Below are 25,884 nucleotides of genomic sequence, written 5' to 3'. Positions count from 1 at the left end.
ACACTGGCCCATGAAACACCGGCCACGATCTAACGCACACGCACACACACACACACACACACACACACACACACACACACACACACACACACACACACACACACACAGTACATAAGAATGGTTATACACATGCACATGCACACGCACACACACACACATATGCACACACACATGCACACACACTCTCTCTCTCTCTCTCTCTGGTGGTCTCTCCTCACCGTTGCAGAGGAAACCTCCATGGCGGTGACACTGGGACCTGTCGAACTGGCAAAAGGGTCCTTCGAACTGGTGTGGGTCGTAACACACACATTTCCCACACAGGCAGTCTCCTCGGCCAGAACATGGCTCCTCCATGCCTGGACTCATACAAGTACTGGTGTCAGAGGACTCGCTGATGGAGCAGTTACAGAACGGACCACGCCTGGGGAGACACGGTGTTGGGGGGGGGGGGGGGGGGGGGGGGGGTGGACAGGGTTGAGGTCAACTACATGGGAGCTTTGGGAGTCTGCGTACACACTGACTGAGATATTAGACTATAGTAGTCCCTTCTGGTGCTCAGGGATCAATAGATGGGCTGAACATTTAGCATTAGCATTGGACTGACCATCCCTCATAGCACTGGCACTTCCCGCAGATGAGGTCCCCGTTGAGAGAACACCTCACTGCTTTGGGGCTGGGCGTCTGTGAGAGAGAGGAAGAGGGGGAGAGTGAGAGAAAGAGAGAGAGAGAGAGAGAGAGAGAGAGAGAGAGAGCGAAGTGAGAAAAGTGAGTACTCAACCACCATACAAATCAAATCAGTCTATCCAGATCTAACTTGATATGATGATCATCAAGACCAGGGGTTCCCAACCTTTCTTTGCCCCCCCCCCTGGTTGGGAACCGCTGATCAAGACCATGTGAGTGACCAATACCTTTTCACAGTCGCATGTTGGACACAGCACGTCAGCCTTGATGTTGAGAGCGGAGCTGAACGTTGTTGGTTTGACTCTCATCAACCCCGTTTTGTCCTCCGAATTCAGCTGACACACATGCATTTCTCCCACGCGCTCATGGGCTTTCACCCTCACCTTGAACTTGCCCTGGAGAACACAGACAATTGCTTAATGTGTGTGTGTGTGTCTGTGTGTGTGTGTGTGTGTGTGTGTGTGTGTGTGTGTCTTTGTCTGTGCAAGTGTGTAGCTGTCCACCTGGCCAAGTCTACCTTGGACAAGAGATAAAAAGGGTCTCTGAAAAAATCTTACTATTTGTCCAGGTGTGACCTTGAAGGTGCCGGCCTCTGCAACACTGCCACTGTAGGACAGGATCTGAGCATCTATAGCCTTAGGCCTGTCCTCTGCACGGATACTGATCTTAGAACGGATATTCTGGAGGGACAGGCAAGGGAGATCACCATTAGGGCCCAGTGGATGATTGATTACTAACAGCACATGCCATACAGTACCATGTAAGTACGACATCTTGTGAACAAGCCCCTGACCTGAAAGGCGTTCTGCAGGATGGTCAGGATATTAGCCGAGTCCTCCTGAAGCTGGCCCAGCTCAGCGATGGGGAAGTACTCATACAGCTTCTACAGAACCAGAGGGAGAGGGACGCCAGTGTTATCAGAAACATCTGGATTGGTCGACACAAGCTACCCACCTCATAATAAGATGCTGTACAGGGTTAATAGGCTTAGAAGTAGACGCCGATCAGGGGAGGCTGGTGGAGGTAGAAATCGGAGGACAAGCTCATTATAATGCATGGAAACTGTCACAAAGCAAAAGCCGTCTCAAACTGGTTTCATGAACATGACAATGGGTTCAGTGTTCTTCAGTGGCCTTCCCAGTCAACGGATCTGAATCCAATAGAACACCTTTGGGATGTGGTAGAACGGGAGATTCACAGCTTGAAAGTGCACCTGAAAAATCTGCAATCATGTCATCATGGACCAGAATCTCCCGTTTCCAACATCTTGTGGAATCAAGCGAGTGTATGTATATATAGAGTGTATGTATATCATTATGTTGCATTATACCAACCTGATAGTATGTGTACGAGTGGTTGGTGATGGCAAAGATGGGGATGATGTTGTGTTTGCCCAGCAGTCGGACCAGGGTGGGCACCGACGGGTAGTCCTGGTGGACGTCCTGGGTGTATTTTCCCTCGGGGTCCAGGTGGCACAGCTCATCGTTGCGTGGCAGGATGCCCGACAGCACGTTGACGCCGTCGGCCTCGTAGTGGAAGGCGGACTCTGTGGAGAAGACCAGGAGGTGGGTGCTGTGGTCGCGCCAGCCGATCTTGTCCTGCAGAGGATGGTGGGAAAGATGTAAGGGGAGAAATAAGGGGAGGGGGGGGGGGGGAAAGAGGGGAGGTATAAAACGATATAAAATCGTTACGATATAAAACGATAATAAAAACAAGATCATGACATGCTTGCTGCCAACATGGAGGACATCTATCAGGGGAGGCTGGTGGAGGTAGAAATCAGAGGATTCCATTCCATGTATTACAATGAGACCGTCCTCCGATTTCTGACTCCACCAGCCTCTCCCCTGACATCTCTAGCTCTGATTCAGACAGTATACTAGTAGATATGTCAGGTAGATATGTCAGTGGGGGTAGAGTGCAGGGTCCTACCCCGCAGACTGCTGCTTGTAAGATGGCATCGAAGCCTCCCTCTGGGGCGTCCAGGTTACCAGAGATCCTCTCCTTCTTCAGCTTCTTGGTGAACGACTCCACGTCACTGGTCAGAGTGATGACGTGTTTGAAGGAGAAGGGAGGGTCACTGTTGTGCCATGGCTGGATCAGTCTGGGGGAGGTAGAGAGAAGAGAGAGAGAGAGAGAGAGAGAGAGAGAGAGAGAGAGAGAGAGAGAGAGAATGAGAGAGAGGGAGGGAGGAGGGGGTGGGGGCATAAGGGGAGAGGGAGAGATGGAAAAAGGAACACCAGGTCAGTGTAAGAAGTGGACAGTCGCATCGTGATAAAGTGCAGTGTATAAACATATGATTTTCAAGTGTGTTAGTGTGTGTATCGGCCTGCCCACTGGCTGCATCTGTGTGTGTGTGTGTGTGTGTGTGTGTGTGTGTGTGTGTGTGTGTGTTTGTGTGTGTGTGTGTGTGTGTATCTATGTGCTCTATGCCTGTTAAGAGTGTAAAAAAAGGACTTCTTACTTGGAGGGTCTCATATCAGTCTGGGGCTCCACAACTTTGTCCACAAACTTTCCAAAACCGATGGTGTAGTCATCTGACAGTTGACCCACCACGTTAGCTACAGGGACACACACACACACACATAAAATCATCAGTGACATACTTCCAGAACACATGGCTGTAGTGATTGAGAAGGAACAGCGGGGCTTGAACCAATAACCCCGCAGCTACCCTGCAAGCACAACATGTGTGTCATATTGGTCCAGGTCCAAGGGAGGCTACAGTACCGTGGTACTGGTGTGAGGGTGATGAACACTTTCTTCAAACAAACAACCAAACCGTCCCCCTCACCCAGCTCAGCACCCATCCTCTTGAGGTTGTCCAGATCGTCAGACATGGAGTTGGAGAAGTCCATAAGGATGTAGAGGTCCAGCGGGCCTTTGGCCGGCTCAAACACCTCCATCTCCACCTCCTTCTCCTCCCCGGGCAGCAGCTCCATACTCATCAGCTGAGGAGCCACCTGGGAGTGCTTCAGCAACATGTTGATCTGGTTATGCTGGAGAATGGGATGGAGGGAGGGAGGGGGGGCAGGGAGGGAGGGAGGGGAGTGGAGAGAGAGAGAGCGAGAGAGAGGAGGGAGGGGTTTAGGCAGAGTGGTGGATAAAAAGAGGGAGGAAGGAAGGAAGTGGAGGGGAGGGGAAAAGATAGAGAGGGAGAAGAACGGGGGATGGGGAAGGACAGAAAGAAGGGTGTAAGAGAAAAACAGAATGTCATACACGACAATAGCATGAAAACCTCATATGCAACAAGGGTGCACATGAGTAGAGAAAGGCACATGCAAAGACAGACGGACATCAACAGACTGGCGTAGTGATACGTACCTGTTCTATCCTCATGCTGCTGGAGGCTGTCACAGCAGCGATGCAGCCCTGGGCATTCACATTCTCCAGAAGATCACAACGGGGCCCATCAAAGATCTGTGATGTAGACGTAGACCCACGCGCACACACACACACACACACACACACGTTACAGAAAACAATGGCATGCACAGACCAGGCCATTTGTCAATACAAACAAACTCTCTTTGGATTCCAAACTCAGTGTAGCACAGCACTTACCATTTATTATAATCATCAATAGCATAGCAGGATCTATGAACCATGACTAAATGAAAACAATAAGCATGCCTGTGACCTAGACCAAAATCATAAGCATATGGCCCTGTTGCCCTGGCATCAGAAATAATTACCCCCCCCAGACACTGATCCTTCATCAGATTTGCCCGCCCCATCATGACTAAGTTTAGGCTATAAGGAGGGTAAGCTGGTCCTAGATCTGCTGTTCTTACCTCGTCTGGGCAGTAGGCACAGCCTTTCCCTGCCTGGATGCAGTCTGAACAGGTGTTGGCCCTCGCTGCCAAGCAGTGGTTCACTACAGGAGGAAACAGAGAGAATAAGCATCACTAGGCCAAGCCATGAGAACCGTCAGACACATGCTACATAGCTAGAATACCTGTAGTAACTAATAACAGACTCTCACACAGGTCATCATATCACACATTCTCTCGCCTTCTCCACTGCTTGTAAACCTGCATATTGATTCACTGTTTGTCTGTTTTCAGTGGACTTTAAGCGAAGACTGCAATTTGATTTTGATTTATCACTCAATTGTTAAAATAAGCTGGTGTCAACAAACACATGAATCAGTTTTTTTTCTGTGTTGCAAAGCTAGTGTGTCCACACTCTTACACCAAACAAATTAAATATCTGCACTTCTGAAATCCATGTGTTTTGATACGTAGGGAAAAGACTGAATGTCATCGATTGATTGGATGCTCACCATTCTCAGCATAGCAGCTGGTCGAGAGGACTGCAAGAAGCACAACCCCCACCGAGAGATGTAACACCCATCTCCCCATCTCCCTCCTGCAACACAGAATACACACACACACACACACACACACACACACACACACACACACACACACACACACACACACAGGTCACAACCTTTTCATTTTCACCAGGATCTGGACATACATCAGTGGATCAGTCCTCATTCCATTCCATGCATTACAATGAGCCCATCCTCCGATTTCTACCTTCGCCAGCATCCACTGACCTACATGTACCTGGTCGGGTAGAAAGTGGGGTTAGGGTTCCAGACACTGATCCATGATCAGTTTTGTGTTACATTCCTAAATGGTTTATGGCTAGGGTTTGTGGAGGGCAAGCTATCTAGATCTGGGCCTTGGGCAACTTCTACCAGAACAGTCAGGTGAGAGTACCATCAGCTTAGGACTTACTTCAGAATGGACTGACTATACGTCTTAATTAAACCAGCTTTTAAAGTTGACATATGAATCTTAACACAATATAAACAAATAGGAATTGCTCTACTTGGTACAAGACAGAGGACAGTTAAATAGAGAGAGAGAGAGAGAGAGAGAGAGAGAGAGAGAGAGAGAGAGAGGGAGGGAGAGAGAGAGAAAGAGAGAGAGAGAGGGAGGGAGAGAGAGAGAGAAAGAGAGAGGGATGTGGGCTGTAGCACATTATCCCCCAGTGACCTCAGCCCCAAGGTATTTCTCCCCAGTCAGACTCCATTGTAACCTGAACCACCTGACTGGCTCCTCTCTGGCCTCTCCCCAGAAGCAAGTGCAACGATAAATCCCACTTTTATGAGAAACAGCTCCTAAGCACTGCTCTAAGATCAGTTGCCCCCAGTCACTACTTTGACCAGTAGAAGTTGAAGCTTCTCAGGACAGCCATCTCCAGCCTATCAAAGAGAGCACTGGCATCCACTGGCTTAAGAGGCAATTTCACCCTCCATATATCCAGGGCTGGGCAGACAGCTTGACTGCATCTCACTAATCCATTTCATATCCTTTCATACCAACACTTCAGAGAGGCCTGAGAACCTCTGGCAGAGATAGGGAGAACATGTCAGTAAAAACTTCCCAACGAGTTGGGAAAAGGTGAAATGGCAAATGGTTGAATTGGGATGAAGGACCACGACGGTGTGTGATATTCCCGTCAGTTGAAGTTCAGGGAAAGTTCTTTGAGAATTCCCCAAAAAAACATATTGTTTCACTCAGAAAGTAGACATAGCCAAATAGATACCCAATATCAATATATAGGACTACACATATTAATACACATATTTCAACTGATAACCCTTTTTTTACTGAATAAAATGACAGTTATTGGCACAAAATACCTCCCACCCGCTAATTGCCCGTGACTCTTAAAGCCTATTCCTTGGCTCAAAGATGGAATTTCTCTCCAGGGCGAGAGAATGACCTAACCATTTGAAAACTAGAACAGAAAAACATTGGGAATGGCGACTTAACCTGAGCTGAGTGTGTGGGTGTGGGTGTGTGTGTGTGTGTGTGTTCCCACCATAACCTGTCCCATAAATTATTGACCACACAGGTTGAAGAGAAAAAAAAAGAAAGAAACAATAATATCTTCACCATAAACCAATGACTGTGAGGTCTCAGAATGCTCTGGTAATGGTTCCCCTTAAAACAAGGCAATATCAAAGAAGAGCCACAGCTGTTATCTGTTTGTAAGACAAAAGTAAGGGAAAAACTCAAATGGGTTAGACTGTTTGAGGAAAAACTAAAATCCATATGAGATACTGATAGAAAGAGAAAAGAAAATGGCGGAGAGAAAACAAATTTGCTGCAAGTTCAGTTGTTCATATTCTTCCTCTTTTTTTTTTCAAATATGTTTTTAGGGCTTTTCTATTTCTGCTTTATTGGGATAGGGACTATAGAGATTGGCTGGAAGGATGGGCAAGAGAGAGGGGATGACATGCAAGAAGTGTCGAGGGTCAGAATCGAACAGGGAACCTTGCAATTATGTGGTATGCGCATTAGTGTGGCTAAGCACTAAGCACCCCAGTTGTTCATATTCTTGTTTGTGGACAACATGCCCGCCTGCTTAGCATTCCAGAGCAGGGCGTGGGTGTGTTCTATGTCATCAAGGGGTGTCATTGACACTGACACCTTTGACAGCCAGGTAAATTACACCTTAACAACTTGCCAGGAGTAATCAATCAACTCACAGCCCATTAAAGCACAGGATTGAGTTTCACAAAAGTACTTAATTCCTCCTCAAAGCTACGAGAGAATGAAATGTGTTCAACTAAGTACTTTTCTGGTCTAGGGGAGGCGTGGGCCTGGCTCAAAACAATACATAAAGTACAACTTAAACTACGAAGCATTCGTGAAACTGACCCCAGTTAAATAACCTGCAAATGACAAGGCATGAGAGACCCTGACCGTGACCATTGGAGATATAAGTAGTGTATCTATACGTATTGCGAAAGGGAGAGGTACAGTCGGTATAGTCATTAGAAACAGCCATGCAGCATGCATACAGAACAGCATTGTTGAGCAACAACTTTCACTTCCAACCACAAATGGGGATGATTAACAACCAGACAAAACTTCAAAGGCTTCTATATCTCCACATGTATAAATCATTAAGGACAGAATAAGTACGCATTCTTGCACAAAGCTTTTTTGATGTGAGTCAACTAGATCTGACGAATTCAATTATTATAGCATAACTGTTTTCATCTGTGTCCCGTTTTGGTCTTTACAATGGTAATGACAATTGCATCGGAATGCACATGAACATTGGATGCAAAAAATTAAACATCTTGTACGTAGCAGGCTAGACAACTATTTTAACTTTTTTCCCTTAAGTAACAAAGAAAAAACAATGAGAAAATCTAACTGAAGTTGTACTCAAATCATATGTTTGAACTATTTTTGTAACATACATACACTACCATCCTCGAATGAACATGCATGAAGTGGGAGAGCAGTGAAAACAATAGAGCAATTAGGAGACACCCTAGTTCAAAGAGATTACTAATCAAACAAACCTCTTATGGTGCCCAATCCAAGTCCAAAAGTCCAACAATAAAACAAGGAAATCACTTAATCCTTTCCTTTTTCTTTGGTCCACGCACTTCTGAAAGGTTAGTATCCACCTGTGCTGAGAAACAAAAACTCTCCTCTTCCGAAGTCCAAGTTCCCAGGGATCTGAGTAACACCAATGCACAGGGGAGGAACACCAGTCTTCTATTTTAATCGCTCTTTTTCTGTATATCCTTCTTCCTTCCTTCACTGCACGGCAACGTCAAATATTGACTTCTTTCCCCTTGAACTCAGAGCCGAGGTGTGTGTGTGTGTGTGTGTGTGTGTGAGATAAGAGTCTGAGAGGAGTGAGAGTCGAGAGAGTGAGTGAATGTGTGCAGAGATTTGATCCCTCCTCTAAGTTGCACTCTGTCTAGCCCAGGTGAGTAGCTGTAAGGGTAACTCCCTTCCTCTCAAACTTCTTCTTCTTCTTGCATGAAGAAGAATTGAATTTAATAGCTCCACACCTCTGTGTGTCAGGCCCCCTCCCTGCTGCATTCCTCCCGGGCAGGAGTTCACCTGTGTGGGCTTGAGATTGGCGAGCCTGGCCCCTCCCTCCGTGGCCCATTCCCAACCCCATGGGAGTGGCACAGAGTAAAGAACACTGCCTGCAGGCTACGGAAAACAGTCACAGTCAAGAGGACGCAAAGAACTACAGTACTAGCCTCTCAGATACCCGTGTATGCACAAATACACACACACACACACACACACACACACACACACACACATATAGTACAGTAAACATACTGTATCCCATTGTACTGTGCTTGAAGCAAACACACACACAAATACACACACAACAATGTCGTGTCTGCAGCTGAGGTAAATGAAGTGGATAACCGGCCAGTGCAGTAATGCGCATTCCTGGGCAGAGGGAACAGAGGGCACTAGACCCAGTCATGCCAGCCTGGCACACTGCCCTCCCTCTGGGGCTGACCTCCAACCTGCCGATTTGTGTGTGTGTGTGTGTGTGTGTGTGTGTGTGTGTGTTACCCAATCACCTCAGCAGGACTGACTCAGCGTAGCCCCGACAGGAGCCTAGACAGACAGACAGATGCACACACACACACAGCCCGGGATTAACGCATGGGTTTCCCAGGGCTGAAGCCAAGACTCTGCAGCCCCCAAAGCACCCAAAAGACCCCACGCAGTCCCAGACAGCCACCAACAGTGTAGTACTGGATATGTGTAGCCTACAGTCAGGTTATATTATGAGCTTTTCTGCCTTTTCTTCAAGCAGAGACCCAAGTGACAGTTTACCCCCCCCCCCCCCACACACACACACACACACACACACACACACAAACAATAGACCTGCTCAGCAGTCGGAAAGAACAGGAGCTGTGTCCCAATTATTATGACTCAGAGGTGAGAACGGTCCTTTCCTCCACAATGGAGGAATCCAAAAAGGAGAGTTTGAAAAGGACAAATTCAACAGAACATAGTCACAGAAACAAGATTTTGTTTGACACAATGGTTTAGTTCTCCCATGACAAATACAGATATTGCAAAACATCACCCCCTCCCTCCCTCCCTCCCTCCCTCCCTCAACCCCTCCCTCACCCCCCCCTCCTTGCTCTGGTTTTGGCAATGATGCCAATCACAACAGACTGGGCCTCAGTATCTGCATGACATGAGGGAGTTGTTGGGTTGGGTGTTGGCTGCCTTATTATATTTGTGCGAGGGTTCAGCATATAATTGTAGTAATAACTGTAATATAGCACGATTTAAGACATCACCAGGTCACAAGCTAAGAAGACTATTTAGTGGTAGTGTTTGTAAGTGGAGGCTGGTGGAGGTAGAAATCGGAGGATGTGCTCATTGTAATGCATGGAACGGAATGAAGAATTCCTGATTCCGTTCCATGCAATAGAATGAGCCCGTCCTCCGATTTCTACCGCCACCAGCCTCCCCTTCAGCATATGCCTTCTACCTCAACAATGACTCATGCCAGACTGACCCATAGATACTTCAAAGGATATGCCTACAGGAAAAGCAAGTCAAGAACATGCCAAGTTCATTGTTTTAATATTTGATAAAGGATGTTTGATGGCACACCCTTATTCCAGACATACAGAACCCAATGACCGATCTCGGCTATAGGCCTATAGGCGTTTAAGGTATTGATTGATCATTGAACAACAATAAACAACACCAGTTTTGTTCAGCTGTCAACTTAGAATCGTGTAACTGGTAGTGATGTATCTCTATTAAGTGTAATGTGACATCCGCATTTGGAGCCCGAGCATAGGATGACCGCCACTGCCGCGTGCGCTTGGCACACAATGCCAACCATGTACACAGTGCCAAAAGCACACCTACCTGATTCATAGAGACGAGGGAATTACGTGGGTATTTCTGAAAGTACTAATAATAACGTACAAATCTGTAATTGCACTATTTTACTACACAGCTGCAAGAAAGCATGCATCCTTACAAAAAAGTCGCATCTAACGCACACTAAACACAACTAAAATGAATTTTTTTCTATTCGATCAATAGTAAACAATGACTGGGATTTAGCTTACTGAAGGACAACTTACTTAGGTAAGTAGGCTCAAGTGGTGGGCGCCGTTAGGTTAATCGGGTCGTCAACAGCAGGTGTTCCCTAAGAGCGCGGTTAATTAAAAGTGCAATAATATTCACAAACGATAAAATCTCATTATGAAAATGATGCGTATTTCAAAATGTCCAAATGTATAACCCTAACCCTTTAAAGGAGAGGTCTCCTCAACTAATGAATTTTCCTCAACTGTAGCGCTTCGGTGCTCACACAGTCCAGTGCCAAACTTCTCCCCAATTACCATGACAAAGGCGCGCTTTTAGACCATTGCACTTGTTCAATAGTCTTTATGCGCCTTTTTTTCAAAGTAAACGGTCACTGAGATCCGGAGACTGAGAAGGGCATGAGATACAGTCTATTTCTGGAGACTGGAGGGAAGTCAATGGATTCAGAAACTGAAATGAATGAAAATGATATGCTAGTGCATTTGTTCAAACGCATGTCATGCTGTAAATTGGGTTATACTAGATATAGAAATATACGATTAACAATGATCATGAGAGTGGTATTTTAATTGGGTATGAATAATGTATTGATGATTTCTTCATTTGTGAGTCAAACCTGTGATTACACCGGATGAGGTTTGTTGAGGCAGGGTTTTTAGCAGTTAGTTGTATAAGGTGTGTCTCCTGACTCACCTGCATATGCGCACACAGAAGCCCTCACACACACACACACGGCTGTGTGTGTGTGTGTGTGTGTGTGACTGCTTACTTGGTAGGGCTACCATAGTATTGCAGCACTCTACAGCAGAAGTGCAGCCTGCAGGTATGTATTTCACCACACACACCAGTCATAACTGTCAACATAACTGCATAATATCTTTTACTTCACAAGGGAGGGAAAGGAATGCTGTGAAAGTGAGAGGGAGAAAACCCCTACAAATGATAGCCCCGAGGCAACACAACAAGGGAAGAGAGGGAAAGGGGGGATCGGAGAGAGAGGGAACAGAGCAATAGGATATGGGATTATAGTGCTTCTGTCCGAGTCATAAGGTCCATCACCTAATGTAAAGCTGCCAGCAATGTATAGTTAACGACCAGAGTTAATGTACAGTACATGGTGTATATCAAAAACTACTTTTGGGACGAAGCTCACTGCATCTCCTTAGATCTGACTTTCTGCAACTCTGACATTGTTTTTTAGGTCTGTTTCTAGTTCAGTAGTCTTGTTCAGAGGCATCTGTAGTCAGTGCCCAGAGGCATCTGCAGAGGCTGGTGACGGGGATGCCAACCAGCAGGATAACGTGCCAATGATCCACCGTCTGTCAGACAGACGTCTTCAATAACGCCTGACATTCTTGACAGCTGAAACATTCGGGCTGAGGGCCTCCTCACGCTGACAGGCTGAAATACCACAAGAGGAATCTGGTCTCCATCAACAGAGTTTTCAAAAATGTTAGTAAACAAATATGCGTCGACAAGAACAGACCAGATGTTGACGCTGAAGACGATGCCTATATATGGTCGTCTTCCTCAGGTCCTGTCTAGAGTTCCGTGAGTCAGTCTCCTCACCTGGACGACTAAGCATTTGACGACGTGTTCAGAGACCGAGTGTTGAGTTATGTGGGAGACACCTTGTCTTCCAGGGCACACATAGCAAGCGGTTAGACAGCTAGTAGCCTCCTCCCTCTCTGTTATTACCTCTACTTTACCTAGGTTATTGACATACTGATAATCTCCCTTTTAAGTAAAACGAAGACCTGACTTGAATAGCCTACTGTATTTGCCCACTATCTACAATCGGATTGGCCAACCTCCAATCCTAACCGTAGTCATTATGGAGATAGAATAACAAATTACCTTGTATCAGTGGTTAAGGCAAATGTTTACCTGTTACGACAGAAACACTTGAGCCATATCCTCCTCTACACTGAGAAGACCAAGCCCATGTGACAGCTTCAATACGTTGATAGGAGACTAGGCTTGGTCTTACTCCAGTGGTGATATTTATAAAAAAAACAAAAAAAACTAGTTTTAGTAGTTTAGTTGCTCATATGTCAATATTCGGTTTCCAAATTCGATGTTTTTGAATTTTGAACCCAGTGTTCTTAACTTTCCAGCGGCAGTGCGTCTACTAAGGAACTCGCTCTGACCTTTGACCTTCAGCGGTGCTTCAGAAGTCGGAGGCTCTGTCTTATCCGTCCTGCGGGATGGAAGTCAGATGTGGCGATAAGAGGGAATGGGAAGAGGTGAAGGTATAAATCTCAGCACAACCTGGAAAACACATGCATTCTCAAACTGCTCCAAAAATAAAGGGAGGGATAGAGAGAGTGAGTGGCCGAGAGAGAGAGGGAGGAGGGGGGGAAGAGAAAGAGGTAGAAATTCCTCAGACTAGATTCAGGCCAATGCCTGCAGTCAATAGAGCTAGACCACAATAACACTGAACTGTCTTTTCATTTCCTTGGCAGCAGACAGGCAACACAGGTCCTGGAGTCACTAGGTGCTGCAGTGTTTTGTTCCAACTGACCAAATTAAATCAGTTTCAGGGATTTAATTTGGTTTCAGATAAATTTCACCCACCTGGTCTCTGAGGTCTAAAGCAGAAAAGGGAAACATCAAATACCTGGACTGCTGTGGTCTACCCCAATCCTACGCAAAACACACACACACACACACAGACACACAGACACACAGAGCCTTGGTGAGGACAACAGCATGAATACAAATACAGCTGACTGCTTTTATAACACAAGCAACGGCAATTATCATCATGTCTTTGACAATAGCCTTTTTCTGCTACAGACGGCCTCATTATTCCCTACACAAAATGCTAGGCAACGATGTAGTGAGCCTTTTAATGAGGAAACAGCTAGGTAGCCTGCCTACTCTATTGACGGAGTCAGAACCCACATTTTACAACAGCAACACCAAGACAACCAAACAACAAGGCCATCACGAAAGTGAAAAGGCAGCATGAAGTTTTTATTTACCGTAACTTTCATCACCATCAGCGATATATGTACAATTGTAAAAATATGAGGCCTACCCCTAAGGTTTTTGAATGGACCATTAAAAACAAAACATGAAGTAGAGACCAAACAACATTGATGTAAATATCCGGCTGCATTGCCATTGCAATTGAACCAGATAACAATAATATACACCAAAACAGGTGGGCAGAAAACAAACCAATCATTTTAGAGGATATGTCTCACGTACGAGACTGAGAGGCGAGTGACTTATGACATTACTGGGCTGCTTGTTAGTCAAACGAACCCTTGTGTCGGGTCCCAGTCTTCAGCTACCATTTGAACAGTTTCTAGCTGACATGTACACACACAACAATGCATAACTTCAACAGAAGCTGGTTGAGGAGAAGGATGACGCTTGGATCACATTGGGCCGAGTCCATACTGTAAGTTGAGATCTGTGCGCATTACACAACGTTTTTTACGCAAATTCCCCGTTGACATCAATGCATGATTTACGTGAAAGTCAAGAGTTTCACGTAGGTTCCTCAATTGAGGAATTCCGCATTTTAACCTTGTTATAGATAATATCCCAGAGAAAAGAGGCAGTCGAGTTGGAGTTCAGAGTTCAAGGACAGTGTTTAGGGGTTGGATATAGAAATATGAGGGAGTCTTCACCCCTGAGGCCATTCATCCTCCTTCTCTCTCCATCTTGTTTTGCATTAACAGAGACAAACACCTTCTCTCTCTCCCTTTCAATCAGTCCCTGTGTTCACTGCTTGGCCTTCTTCAGGATGGTGCCGACTGCGGAGATGACAGTGGTCTTGGTGCCACTGGCGGTAGTTGTCACGGAGACGACCCCTGGCAGCGTTGCCGTGGTAGTGAGGAGGGCAGGCTGGGCCAGGGTAACAGGGACCGCAGAGTCCCACTTGCTCTTCCTCTTCTGAGCCTCTGCTGGGGTAAGAAAGAGAGTGGGAGTGTGGGGGGGGGGGGGAGAAAGGGGGAGATCTTTTATGACCTTCTCTGAGAGAGACCCTAGGTAGGTTGGTAGGAATGTGTCTGTCTGTGTGTGTGTGTGTGTGTGTGTGTGTGTGAGAGAGAGAGTGAGAGTGTGTGAGTGTGTTTAAGAGTCTCTACAGTACCTGTAGCTGTGGTGGCGGTGGGGTTGGCGGTGGGAATGGCAGCGTTGGTAGGAATGTGTCTGTCTGTGTGTGTGTGTGAGAGAGAGTGAGAGTGAGAGTGTGTGTTTAAGAGTCTCTACAGTACCTGTAGCTGTGGTGGCGGTGGGGTTGGCGGTGGGAATGGCAGCGTTGGTGGGGTTGGTTCCTTTCTTGGTGCCAGTCACAAACTCAATCTGAGGAAGGAAGGAAGTAAAGAGTGACACAAAAGAACGTTTAACCTCAGCTCCATATCAGATGGTGTTCACTAAGACATTACACTGTAACCACGGCAACTTTCTGATATACACTTGATAAAGGAACTGATAAAGAAACAGTTACAACATATTGACATGCTAAAAGATAGCCCTCCCTCTTCCGGAACGATGACTGCTACAGCATGCATCTCTTATTTCGTAACGATGTTCTCAGATCCACGCCCTGCACCAGTGGCCAAATTATATATAGAGTACTGAGCGACTTCTTCAGACCTGCACCTTTTAGAGGTTACACCTGAAGGTACATACAATCCCTTGCCAGTGCTCTGCATGCTGTGTAAGAGCGCCACACACACACACACACACACACACACACACACACACACACACACACACACAGGCGTGGCTGATGTAGTGTTGTGATGGTGTTAAAACTTGGCAACATACGTGTATTTCTCTGGATGAGAGATAGAGACAGATTGTGTGTCTGTGTGTGTGTGTGTGGGGGTGAGGGGTGAAGGATTAAACTAGAAGCAGCTGGTGGAAACTTGCCCCTGACACACAGATTGATGAGAGCTGAACAAGGAATCACTCTCCTGCCCAGTCTGTGGTTGGTGAACTTCTACAGGTATACAGATGGTTGGAGGATGGGTAGAGATGTTAAGTTGTGACAGAATGTGCAGGTTTAATGTTTTAAACTGCGGTTGGGGTTGGGGATGCGAAGGAGGCAACCACTGGTTTGAAGGAGTATTCAGAAAAACATTGGTACAGTGCCTATAGGAAGTCTACACCCTCTTTCAAAATGTTCACCTTTTGTTGCTCCAGAGCCTGGAATTCGAAAATAATTAAATTAGTGATCTACACAGCCTACTGGACACTTTCAAAGTGAAATATAAATATCAATAATTCATTAAAAAATAAAAACAGAGAAGACTAAGACTGCAGAAGTGTACACCCACCTCCCCTGCTGTGGCGCTCCTAAAATAAGCTAAAATGTTAAAAAGTATTTACCAAGTTACTCAAAAAGTTTAAATTGAGATTATCTGAATAAGGGTAACAGTTGATGTGAAACAGCGACATGTGTACTGGATTTGCATTAAACTTAATGCTTTGTAGTAAAACCATTAATTGTTGCAAACAATTATGGATGTGAAATATCTTTTCACCCTTTTTTCATCTCCCTCCCTCCCCCAAACATGTATTTTTCATTAAATTATAATCTGTATAAACCTTGAAGCGTCATATAGTCCCTTATTCAGGAGACAAACATCAGGGAAACAACATTTTTTATCATAATCATGTCATATTCATCTATAATGCTCTTGTTCCCCATTTCCCTTTCAGCCATTCATCTTTGTTGACTTTTCTTAAGTCTCTCCAGGCCTCAGGGTAGTGTGTGTGTGTGTGTGTGTGTGTAGTAGTGTGTGTGTGTGTGTGTGTAAGTCTCTCCAGGCCTCAGGGTAGTGTGTGTGTGTGTGTGTAAGTCTCTCCAGGCCTCAGGGTAGTGTGTGTGTGTGTGTGTGTGTGTGTCTCCAGGCCTCAGGGTAGCATTCCTGAGCAGTTCCTCTCCATTTGCTCAGTTTGTGGTGATTATCAGGTTAGAGTGTGTAACTGATTCCTATGTAAATGAGGGACCCTGCAGAGAGAAGGTTATATATTCAAAAAAAGGTTTGAACTATTATCATTGCACTCAATTCAATTTATTGAGTAACTTGTAGAAGGTAACATCTGTATTTGAGCTAATGTCAGGAGCGCCACAGCAAGGGTAGACTAGGTTTTGTTTTGTATTTTTAGAAATGTTCTTTCACTCTTGAAGATGTCCAGTAGTGAGAAAACATCTTAATTTAATGTATTTTGATTTGGGGTAACAAAAGGTGAACATTTTGAAAGGGGGTGTAGACTTTCTATAAGCACTGTACCTTGGTCTTCTCACGCTTGGCCTTCTCCATTTTATCCATCTCAACCTTCTGGGCTTTGGCTGCAGGGACAGAGAGACAAAACACAAGTCAATCCTGCAATGTTAAATCCTAGGTAAGCTGAAAATGGGCCACCCAAAAACATGTTCACATAGTCAAAAATACTGCCAAACCCACACCATCACAAATGTTTTACTTACCCAGAGCTTCATAGTAATGGTCTTCAGACCAGCCGTGTGGATCAAACATGTCCTTTGGGTAGTTTGTTCCAAGTTCATCGATGCCGCAGAACTGGATAAGTTTCTCATAAATACTGTGAAGACACACACACGTCAACAAATTATATAATCAACGTCATGATGACATTTACATTGTGTGTGTGTGTGTGTGTGTGTGTGTGTGTGTGTGTGTGTGTGTACCTTGGGTTCCTAAACTCTTTCTTCTTCTGGATGTGGCTGTTTGTATCAAAGTCCCCATGTAGCTTCCTCTCATACAGCTTCTGGATCTTCTCCTGTTAGACAACAAACAAACACAAACAAAATCAGTAAAAGGGAACTAATATTAATGAACGGGCAACAAGGCTGTTGAACTTGGCAGGGCCTAACACAAGCATCGCACCAGCCTAGCCCATATATCTCACTGGCCGGACTCTGGGAAGAAACCTCTGAATGGAGCCATTGTGTGTCCACAGTTTCTGATACCTCGGGGCAATATTTGACAACCAGGCTCCAGAGAGCCACAAGGCCCCGACCTACTGGAGCCAGGGAATCCACCATCATAAATTAGCCTCAGTAGGCAAACTGACATTGAGGTTAGGGGGGGGGGGGGGGGGGAAGGAACAAAACAGGAATTCCCAAATACTTCAAGAAATTCCTGATATCCAATAACTGATAAATCTCTGGTAACATTCTGCCTGGGGAGCTGTGCCAAGCCCATCCCTGGATAACGGTGTTCGCTGGGCCTGAAGGGAGGGATGTCCAGGTGATGACTCATCACTGATTCATCTGATGGAGCAGTGTGACCCGAGCCCTGAGGTGGTGCTTTAAAACGCTTGGGTGTTCAGCAGTCAGTGCGTCACTCCCTCCTCACCTGCCCCAACACAACCACACAGACCCTTGAAACGCATGACTGTTCTGGGGTGAGATACACATGACTGTTCTGGGGTGAAGGGGTGTGGCGGTCTGGTTCTGAACATAGCAAATAAGGACTAAAAAGGCTTAAGGCGATACCAGCAGAGTCTGAGGAAAGAAGAACGTTCAAATCCTGGGCTCACGTTTCATTTCTAAGGGAGACCCTGAAACTCTCGAGTGAGGAACCACGTTCAGAGGGTGGGAACTTGGGGACTATGACAGAAAGCAAACTGCTCCCTTTATTTCCTTTTTTTTTTTAGGTGCCCTCATCTGCTCCTCATGATGTTTCCCCCCCCGCACTGAAGTACTCTTCAGCAGTCCGGAACATTCTTGAACATTTCCCAAAAGGATGACTGCAGAATGATGCTTGTAGCTGCATTCACTGCGAGACAAGTCCCAGTTTGTCAGTACAGGGGCAAATTGGCTACCTGGAAACCAGTGTTTATCCAACACACACACACACACACACACACACACCTTAACCACGCGGTATATCACCATATGGTATATGATTACCTTGGCGGTGTCTGCTCTGCTGGTGTGTCCTTGAAGTAGTGAGATAGGTAGGCCATAAACCAGGTGTAAATGTAAATGAAAGCAACAGTTGTATAGATGAGGTGAATGGTACATCTAAACAGAGGTGGGAAAGGTCGGGGGTCATGTACAGTACACCACTTGAAGACAGGTGTGTAGGTCAGGTGACTACGGGAGGACAGCCCAGATGTGTGGCAGTTAATGGCATCGGTAAGAAGAGTCGCTGTGGTGATGGATGTCTAGTGTGTGTGTGTGTGTGTGTGTGTGCGTGCGTACCTGTAGGTGGCTGGAGCAGCGTCCGGGGGGTTCAGGGGGGATCCTGATCTCGTCAGGTGACATGTTCCTCACCTTCTCTGAGAACAATGCTAGAGGCGGGGACAGACACAGTGGACCAATCAGAAGAGAACAGAGACAAAGTCAGGAATACAGTACAATACACCTGTATGTGCATACCACCACCACTACCACCACCACCACCACCAAACATCAGCCTTGACGACCTGGTTTTCAGCCCGTTGTCATGGCGTGACTATGACAACACATGAACATCAGCGATTTGGAAGTCTTGTCAACCTACAACCACATTACAGAGACCAGTAGCTCGTATCAGCTAGTATCTGTTGATCTCAAGTGAACCACTGACAACATAAATCAACCCGGTAATGTTTAAAAACAAACTGGGAGGAAGATGGGAGTCTGGGGATAAAAGTGATGTGGGAATTGAGAATAATGTTTCAGTGTGATAGGTAAACATGGTCTGCGCATTCCTCAGCAGATTGTTGTTCTCTGTGTGTGTGCGTGTGTGTTCAGAGGGGGGGTCTGGTATGAGGTCTAAAGCCACACCCTGGCAGGGAGTGTCTGTTGGGGCTTGTGTGGAGAAGGGAGGCTCCCTCTCAACCCTTCCCTTGTTTCTTTCCCTCCTTAACTCTTCCCTTCTTTTCTCTGACTCCAGGCCAGGCATTCTTCTGTGTCACTCTATATCAGCAAGAGTCTTTAACACTGTCAATCTAACTGAGAAGTGTTGGTGCCTGTGTGTGTGTGTGTGTGTACACATGGCTTGCACATGGGTACAAGCAGAGGCTTGAGTCGAAAAGGAAAAAAGCATTTTTCTCAAATCTATTTGTAGTTAGATTTGAGCCTCCCTTGCTGCAGAAGCACACAAACACAAACCAACTCCACTCTGACCTCCACGGTCCCCCTCCTCCCGTCTGTCCTGCCAAGTGAACAGGTAAAACTCACACAAATCTGCACAGACACACAACACCGGAAAATAACATGGCTTCTGGCAGTGAAAAACCTGACTAGGCAAGTCATGCGCAACTTGTGTGAGCGTGTTTTTCATTAGACAAAGGTGAGCACACACACACACACACACACACACACACACACACACACACGAGCTGGTGAGGGTGTGAGTCACTGTCAGCTCAAATCCAGAGGAAGGTATCCTAGAGCGTTGATCAACAGCAACCTTACATCCCAAAGGGACAAAGACGATTTAGAGGGTGAACACCACACTGTGGCTCTGGATCGACCAACAAACTGGGCAGCCTAGATATGAAGATAACCTACTTGTCTAAAAGTTGCTCTACGTTTCTGGTGCATTAACATATCAATGGTATTTAAAGTAAGTGCAGTACGGTACGTAGGCTTATGTTCAGTATACGAACACAGAGAGGAAACAGCACGATGGGGACACAGAGCCACAGAAAAAAAACAGACAAACAGACACACACACACACACACACACACACACATCTCTGCCAGACGAAAACAGACAGACAGAGACAGTGAATGACACTCCCACCCGTGAATAGACAAAGGCCATCTTCAGGCTGCTGGCTTGGCATGAGACTCTGACATTTACAGGGCTGAGGAGGACAGTGGAAGAGAGGGAGAGAGAGAGAGGGAGGGAGAGAGGGAGAGAAAGAGAGGGGACTGGCCTCAGAGATGGAATGTGAGTCAGTCTCAGGCCATGAGTCACAGCACACTGGACAATGTTAGTGTTTTTGAAAAGCTTTTGTCTGTTTTCCTTGCGCTCTCTTTTCCCCTCTTTTTTCTCTTTGTTGAGTGACGGGGGGAGGGAGGGAGGGAGGGAGGGAGGGCGAGGAGAGGTTGTCCTGGCATGACTGTCACTACTGTCAATGTGGAACCATACTAACAGAGACAAAAGACGCTGGAGATCAGCAAGCACCGCTACAGACTGGCATGTCGCCTCGGGGGTCCCGTCCACTCTCCACTTCTTCATGCCGGTCTTCAGTGTCAACCAGCCGGACGAGAACCCGACACCTGCATGGAGATGACTGTCCTAGATGATTTCATGTCTCCAAATGGTCATTCTGACACATGCATCCAGTGTTTGCAGAACGGGGGAGGGGGGGGGGGGGGGGAGGCTAACTGTAGCCTGACACAGTATGATGAGTGGTGCATTGCATACGTGCGATCTTCTGCACCTGGTTGTGGGGTCATGTGTGTGTATTCACCACCCACCCACCCATGAGGAGGGAGAGGGCCATAGTTACTTTCCTAAGGCATGAGTTGTTAGGCACGACGCGCATGGTTTCTACCCTGCACTCAGAAACACAGTTCCCAATACCACAAACGTTGTCAAGGGACCGTGACACACAAACAGCGTAGGAATATCATAATAGGCGATTTAATCGTGACATTAGCGTTGTTAAATCACGCCTCTCGGCCAATCACAATGCTCCTTTTCATCAAACCGCATTGTATGGTTGGTGTTTATGGCCTAGCGCAGTGTGGAGTGTATGGGGCCACTCCCTGTCCTGTCCTCCTGCCACTAACACTCATATCCTGTCTTGCCCGGCTCTGACTACTGCCAAACTGCTTACAACACACACACACACACACACACACACACACACACACACACACACACATATACACACACACATATACACACACACAAAATAAAGAACAACTGGAGACAGTGTGGACAGACAGGACATGTTGACCACATGACTCATATTCCAGCGGGTGACAACTTCCGGTCCCACCTTTCGAACCCCGTCTGTCTATCAGCAAACAAACACACTATTGTGCTGCTGCAACACAACCAGAGTTAATGATTCACCAGCCCAGTTCACCTAGGCTACGCCCAACGGCTGCAGCATACACACTCCCCTATGGCGTTCAAGAGTCTGCACACACAGATGCTAGTGTGTGTGTGTGTGTGTGTGTGTGTGTGCGTGCGTGTGCGTGTACTCACCGACGAGCTCGTTGGGGTCCCTTCGCTCCGTCTCGGGGATATCCTGAAAGAGAGCAAAGAGAAGGGGGGGGGGGGGGACACATCCATGAGCCTATGGATCGATTATAGGACTTCTGTAAGCCATGTGCTGGTAAGTAAACAGGATAGGTCACTTCACTGGAGGTAATCTACCTTCACAAACCTTCAGGTCTGATTACCTGTTCCCATGCATTAGCCATAATGTTATAAAAATTATGCTAACTTCACACCACTGCTACAGCAGCGGAGGTAGAAATTGGGAGGACAGGCTCATAATGCATGGAATGGAATGAGGAATAATATCAAACATACGTTCCTCATTCCATGCATTACAAAGAGCCCTTGCTCCGATGTCTACCTCCCCTGTGCTACAGCCAAGTGGGAGCTGCAGGCCAGTGGATAAAGAGCTTCAGTCTGGGCCATTTTTATGAAGACACAGACTTGGCTGGAGGTGGAGCCTCCTGTACTCCTGCTATAATATAGCCCCTCTCTGCTAGAACTGTGGACATAACACAGGTTCAGCAGAAAGGAACAGTGCTCCTATTCACTGGCAAGACATCTCACTCACACACACACACACACACACACACACACACACACACACACACACACACACACACACACACACACACACACACACACACAGACACAGACACAGACAGAAACACACAAACAACTGCCACCCAGTCTCCTAGCAACTGCATGGGCACATCCAAGAATTGTCTTCAAGAGAAACCAGGCCAAACCAAGTAGAAAGGAGGAGGAGGGGGAGGGGGAGGGAGGGAGGCGGGCGACGGGGGTACATTAGGGCAGGAATAACTACCAGAAGTTGCAAGCATACAACCCCCATCCCAACTAAACCACACTCTCAACGGGCACCTTCTGCCGGAGAGAGATTACAGCAGCGCAACGCAGAGCTCGGCCAAATGAGCAGCATTCCGCGTTAGCGAGTCTTAACCCCGGGGAGAAACCGTGGGTCGGAAGGAGAGAGGCACGAAAAGGGACAGCCAAGCCAGCGCCACTTAAAGGCTCGGTGGTAACCGCCTCTCTCTTCAATGTTCTCTGGTTCTGCTCTGGTTCTGGTCTGAGGTGGTGGTCCACCACTCCAGGGCATTCAAGGAACAAGCAAGATGGAATAACGATATCCAGGCAGATACATTACGCTGTAAAGCCTAATCTCTATCTATTCAACCCCCAATATGACACACAAGTCCCTCTAGAGATGACATAAGACATGCACAATAAATAATACATAGTTCAATTCAATTTAGGCTAATTAAAACCATTGCTTTTAAAAGCAATGAGAGAGCTGCTGATAAATCATGCTTGTTGTACAGCTAGGCTATGAGTCCATAGTTTGATGAAGGGAAGACCTGCAACGATTCTAAAGCCATTTTAAACCTTCTAGATTAAGCATTGCCACACTTTCACATCTGAGGTTTTCATGACTTCTTACAAAGACCAGTCTTGTCTAAACACATTCTAAGTGGCTTTCGGAGTACAGCAGCCAAGCCTCAATCATGTTCCTCAGAGCCCAATCTCCCTACTGGGGCGGCAGGTAGCCTGGAGGTTAGAGAGGCTGGCCAGCAATCGGAAGCAATGCTTCGATCCCCGCTCCAGGAGGGAGCCGGATGTGAGCTGGTGAATGGAGGGTTACTGGCGCCTACCACTGCCGTTGTGCCCTTGAGCAAGGCACTTAACCCCTAAGTGCTCCGGGGCGCCGGAAATATGGCTGACCCTGTGCCCAGCTGTACCCTGTGCTCTGTTCTCCCTGGGGGTGTGCGTGTGTGTTGTCTCGGGAGGGGTGTGCAAAAAATTACATTCCAACAATTGATGAGAATTGATTGCATGGCAAATAAACAGTCTTTCTTTTCTTTCTTTCTACTGAATCCCTATGGTACAGATCCCTATGGTACAGATCCCTATGGTACAGATACAGTGCCCTGCGTAAGTAATGGGACAGAAAAGGATTTTGATCTTCTTTTGGCTATATAGTCCAAAGGTTTGGATTTCAAATGAAACAATTACGATGGGAGGTAAGACATTTCATTCTCAGCTTTTATTTGAGGGTTTTATGCTCCTTCACCTCTATAATGTTTCTGTTTGTTTGGGTAGCACCTCTCCCTCTTGGCCTGCACCAACCGCCACGGGAGGAAACTGCCCTGTTGTTCATCTGACACAGCGTTCCAACTCAAACACTCTTCAGCACAACCAGGGTGGGGCCAAGGCAGAACTCGGCTTGTTCAAACAGCAAATGTACAAAGGTATTCACAATGAAATTTGGCACATCCTCGCTAAGGCTTTTTTTGTAAAGGTTTATAAAAAAAGATATATATATATACATTCATAATGTGGGGTTTTTGAACACAAGTTTTTCATCAAGGTCTTTATAAACAGGCTGCAGGCTGACTTCAAATAGCCTAATTAGTGTAGTTTCTTCATCTCTCGTACAGAACATTCACGGATCAACAGCACCATCTAGTGGCCAAACAACACCATGCCATGTTTTTTTTTAAATATGTTTTTAAGGCATTTCTGCTTTTTTTTTATTGGGATAGAGACAGTAGAGATTGACAGGAAGGATGGGACAGAGAGGAGGGATGACATGCAAGATAGGTCGAGGGTCGGAATTGAACCAGGAACCTTGCGATTACGTGGTAAGCCGACACCATGCCATGGCTAACCCACGGTACATATCACACCATTTTCACCAAAAACTGAATGAAACATCTTTCTTTAGTTAGTTTGGTTAGTCACAAAATCTGATTTATCTAAACTGATAGTCAGACCCCCCCCCCTCTAAATATACATGATGTGACAAATCTAAAACATTCGGCATCTTGGAAGGGTTCAAATACCTTATAATCATCTGTGTCTCCCCCCTCATCAGACTCGTCCGCTTCCTATAAAGACAAGAACGCAAAGAGTTAACATCACAGGGGCCAAAGGGGGACGAGTGGGGAGGGGACAGCAAACACAATGTCACAGAACAGTATCACACGAATATCCCTAAAACTACAACCATCACACGAATATCCCTAAAATACATCTACGTAGGAACTCTGTATAGAACGGCTTGCTAATGTGATGTCACTGGATCTCAGAGTGCACCCTCTCCTCCAAAGGTAATGCATTGCTGACAAACACATTCCTTCTCTCCTTCTCCCAATGAGGGCAGGGGTTATCGTTAGGTGAGATATAGAACCCTGACAGGGTGCAGAATGAAGAAGAACTGACCGAGTTGTGAGAGCTCTCTCCACTGTCTTCGTCTCCAGATCCCTTCTCATCTGGGTCCTCCACCCGGCTTACATCATCTTCCCCGTAGGCCGCAGACACAAGACCCACTCCGTGGGCCTCTGTAAAATGAACATAAAGCAGTGTTCAACAGTTGCAGGTAGAGTACGCATAGTCGCATAACCAGCTGATTTCCCATGTGCAGGGAATATAATATCGCAAATGAAAATTCCCACACACTGCAAATACTCCCAGAGTTGAATGGTCTAATGTTTCCACCCACCATCTACATGTGGCCACGGTAAACACTGCGGGAGTCACAGTAGGAGTAACACGTATTCTCCTTTTCGTTCATTAAACCAAGTCATAGTATCATAATAACAATTTTATATTGATCGAAAATATCAATCATCACAATTCAGTACAAGACAACAGCAGAATGTCTTCAGCCATCAACAGGCGGGCTGTCATGTTGACAGGATGACGTCCCTCCTCTCCCCTCAACGGCTACCTAGCTATGTGTAGTAAGTGAGTGTACACTGAAACTGTAACCATGTTTACACATTTACAAATCACCAACGTGGTCTAGGGCTAATAAGTAATAGTTACAGGACTAGCTAGTAAAGATCCTCAGAAACTCAAATATGCATCGTACCAGCAACGTTGAAAGCCTAGGCTAGTAGTAGCTACACATGCGAGTTGCGGTGAAGCAGTTAGGTGTAAAACGACATATAATTGAGACTAAAATCGTTCATTATAGACAACATCAACAACAAAGTGAATTATGTACCTGTCTCTTCGGTTTCTGGGTCGGAATCAGGCTCTGAGTCGTCTCCATAATCCGCCAAAGAAGAGAGAAGAGCACTCTTTTTACCGCTCGCCATTTCTACGCACACGGGTCGCACGGTCAA

At 46.3% G+C, this 25,884-nt stretch overlaps 2 protein-coding genes across 4 annotated transcripts in view; both read right to left on the bottom strand.

Moving 5' to 3' along the window:
• itgb4 (integrin, beta 4) overlaps positions 1-8,095 on the bottom strand; it is a 22,012-nt gene extending 13,917 nt beyond the window's left edge. For both annotated transcript variants that reach the window (XM_083687977.1, XM_083687978.1), the window contains exons 1-14: positions 8,027-8,095; positions 4,970-5,055; positions 4,479-4,561; positions 4,009-4,104; positions 3,479-3,683; positions 3,149-3,245; positions 2,617-2,788; positions 2,019-2,282; positions 1,478-1,567; positions 1,242-1,364; positions 912-1,079; positions 605-681; positions 219-421; positions 1-29 (exon numbers count right to left, since the gene is read on the bottom strand). The exon at positions 1-29 is cut by the window's left edge and continues 75 nt beyond it. In XM_083687977.1, coding sequence (XP_083544103.1) covers positions 1-29; positions 219-421; positions 605-681; positions 912-1,079; positions 1,242-1,364; positions 1,478-1,567; positions 2,019-2,282; positions 2,617-2,788; positions 3,149-3,245; positions 3,479-3,683; positions 4,009-4,104; positions 4,479-4,561; positions 4,970-5,048 — 1,686 coding nt within the window. In that variant the 5' untranslated portion in view covers positions 5,049-5,055; positions 8,027-8,095. The remainder of the gene's footprint in view (positions 30-218; positions 422-604; positions 682-911; positions 1,080-1,241; positions 1,365-1,477; positions 1,568-2,018; positions 2,283-2,616; positions 2,789-3,148; positions 3,246-3,478; positions 3,684-4,008; positions 4,105-4,478; positions 4,562-4,969; positions 5,056-8,026) is intronic.
• Positions 8,096-13,529: 5,434 nt separating this feature from the next.
• Positions 13,530-25,884, bottom strand: sap30bp (SAP30 binding protein). Of its 2 annotated transcripts, none has more exons than XM_083687932.1 (10): positions 25,764-25,884; positions 24,977-25,095; positions 24,598-24,642; positions 21,722-21,764; positions 18,769-18,857; positions 17,248-17,339; positions 17,029-17,141; positions 16,832-16,890; positions 14,804-14,891; positions 13,530-14,491 (listed from the first exon to the last, which is right to left on the bottom strand). In XM_083687932.1, the coding sequence occupies exons 1-10, from the start codon at positions 25,855-25,857 to the stop codon at positions 14,310-14,312; spliced, it is 924 nt and encodes a 307-aa protein (XP_083544058.1). In that variant the 5' UTR covers positions 25,858-25,884; the 3' UTR covers positions 13,530-14,309. The 2 variants fall into 2 exon arrangements, with proteins under 2 accessions (XP_083544058.1, XP_083544059.1); XM_083687933.1 differs by having other exon boundaries at positions 13,530-14,488.

This window comes from Argentina silus (genome assembly GCF_951799395.1).
Source record: "Argentina silus genome assembly, chromosome: 16".
In the NCBI taxonomy this organism is placed as follows: Eukaryota; Metazoa; Chordata; class Actinopteri; order Argentiniformes; family Argentinidae; genus Argentina; species Argentina silus.
The sequence above is the reverse complement of the archived record's forward strand: the minus strand, read 5'-3'. Positions and strand labels throughout refer to the sequence as shown.

Excerpts from the sequence above, each read along its gene's own strand:
- sap30bp (XM_083687932.1), bottom strand. The coding sequence starts at position 25,857 with ATGGCGAGCGGTAAAAAGAGTGCTCTTCTCTCTTCTTTGGCGGATTAT. Across the intron at positions 24,643-24,976 it reads GAGAGAGCTCTCACAACTCG|GAAGCGGACGAGTCTGATGA; the intron begins GTCAGTTCTTCT and ends TTGTCTTTATAG. Across the intron at positions 21,765-24,597 it reads GAGACACAGATGATTATAAG|GATATCCCCGAGACGGAGCG; the intron begins GTATTTGAACCC and ends GCTCTCTTTCAG.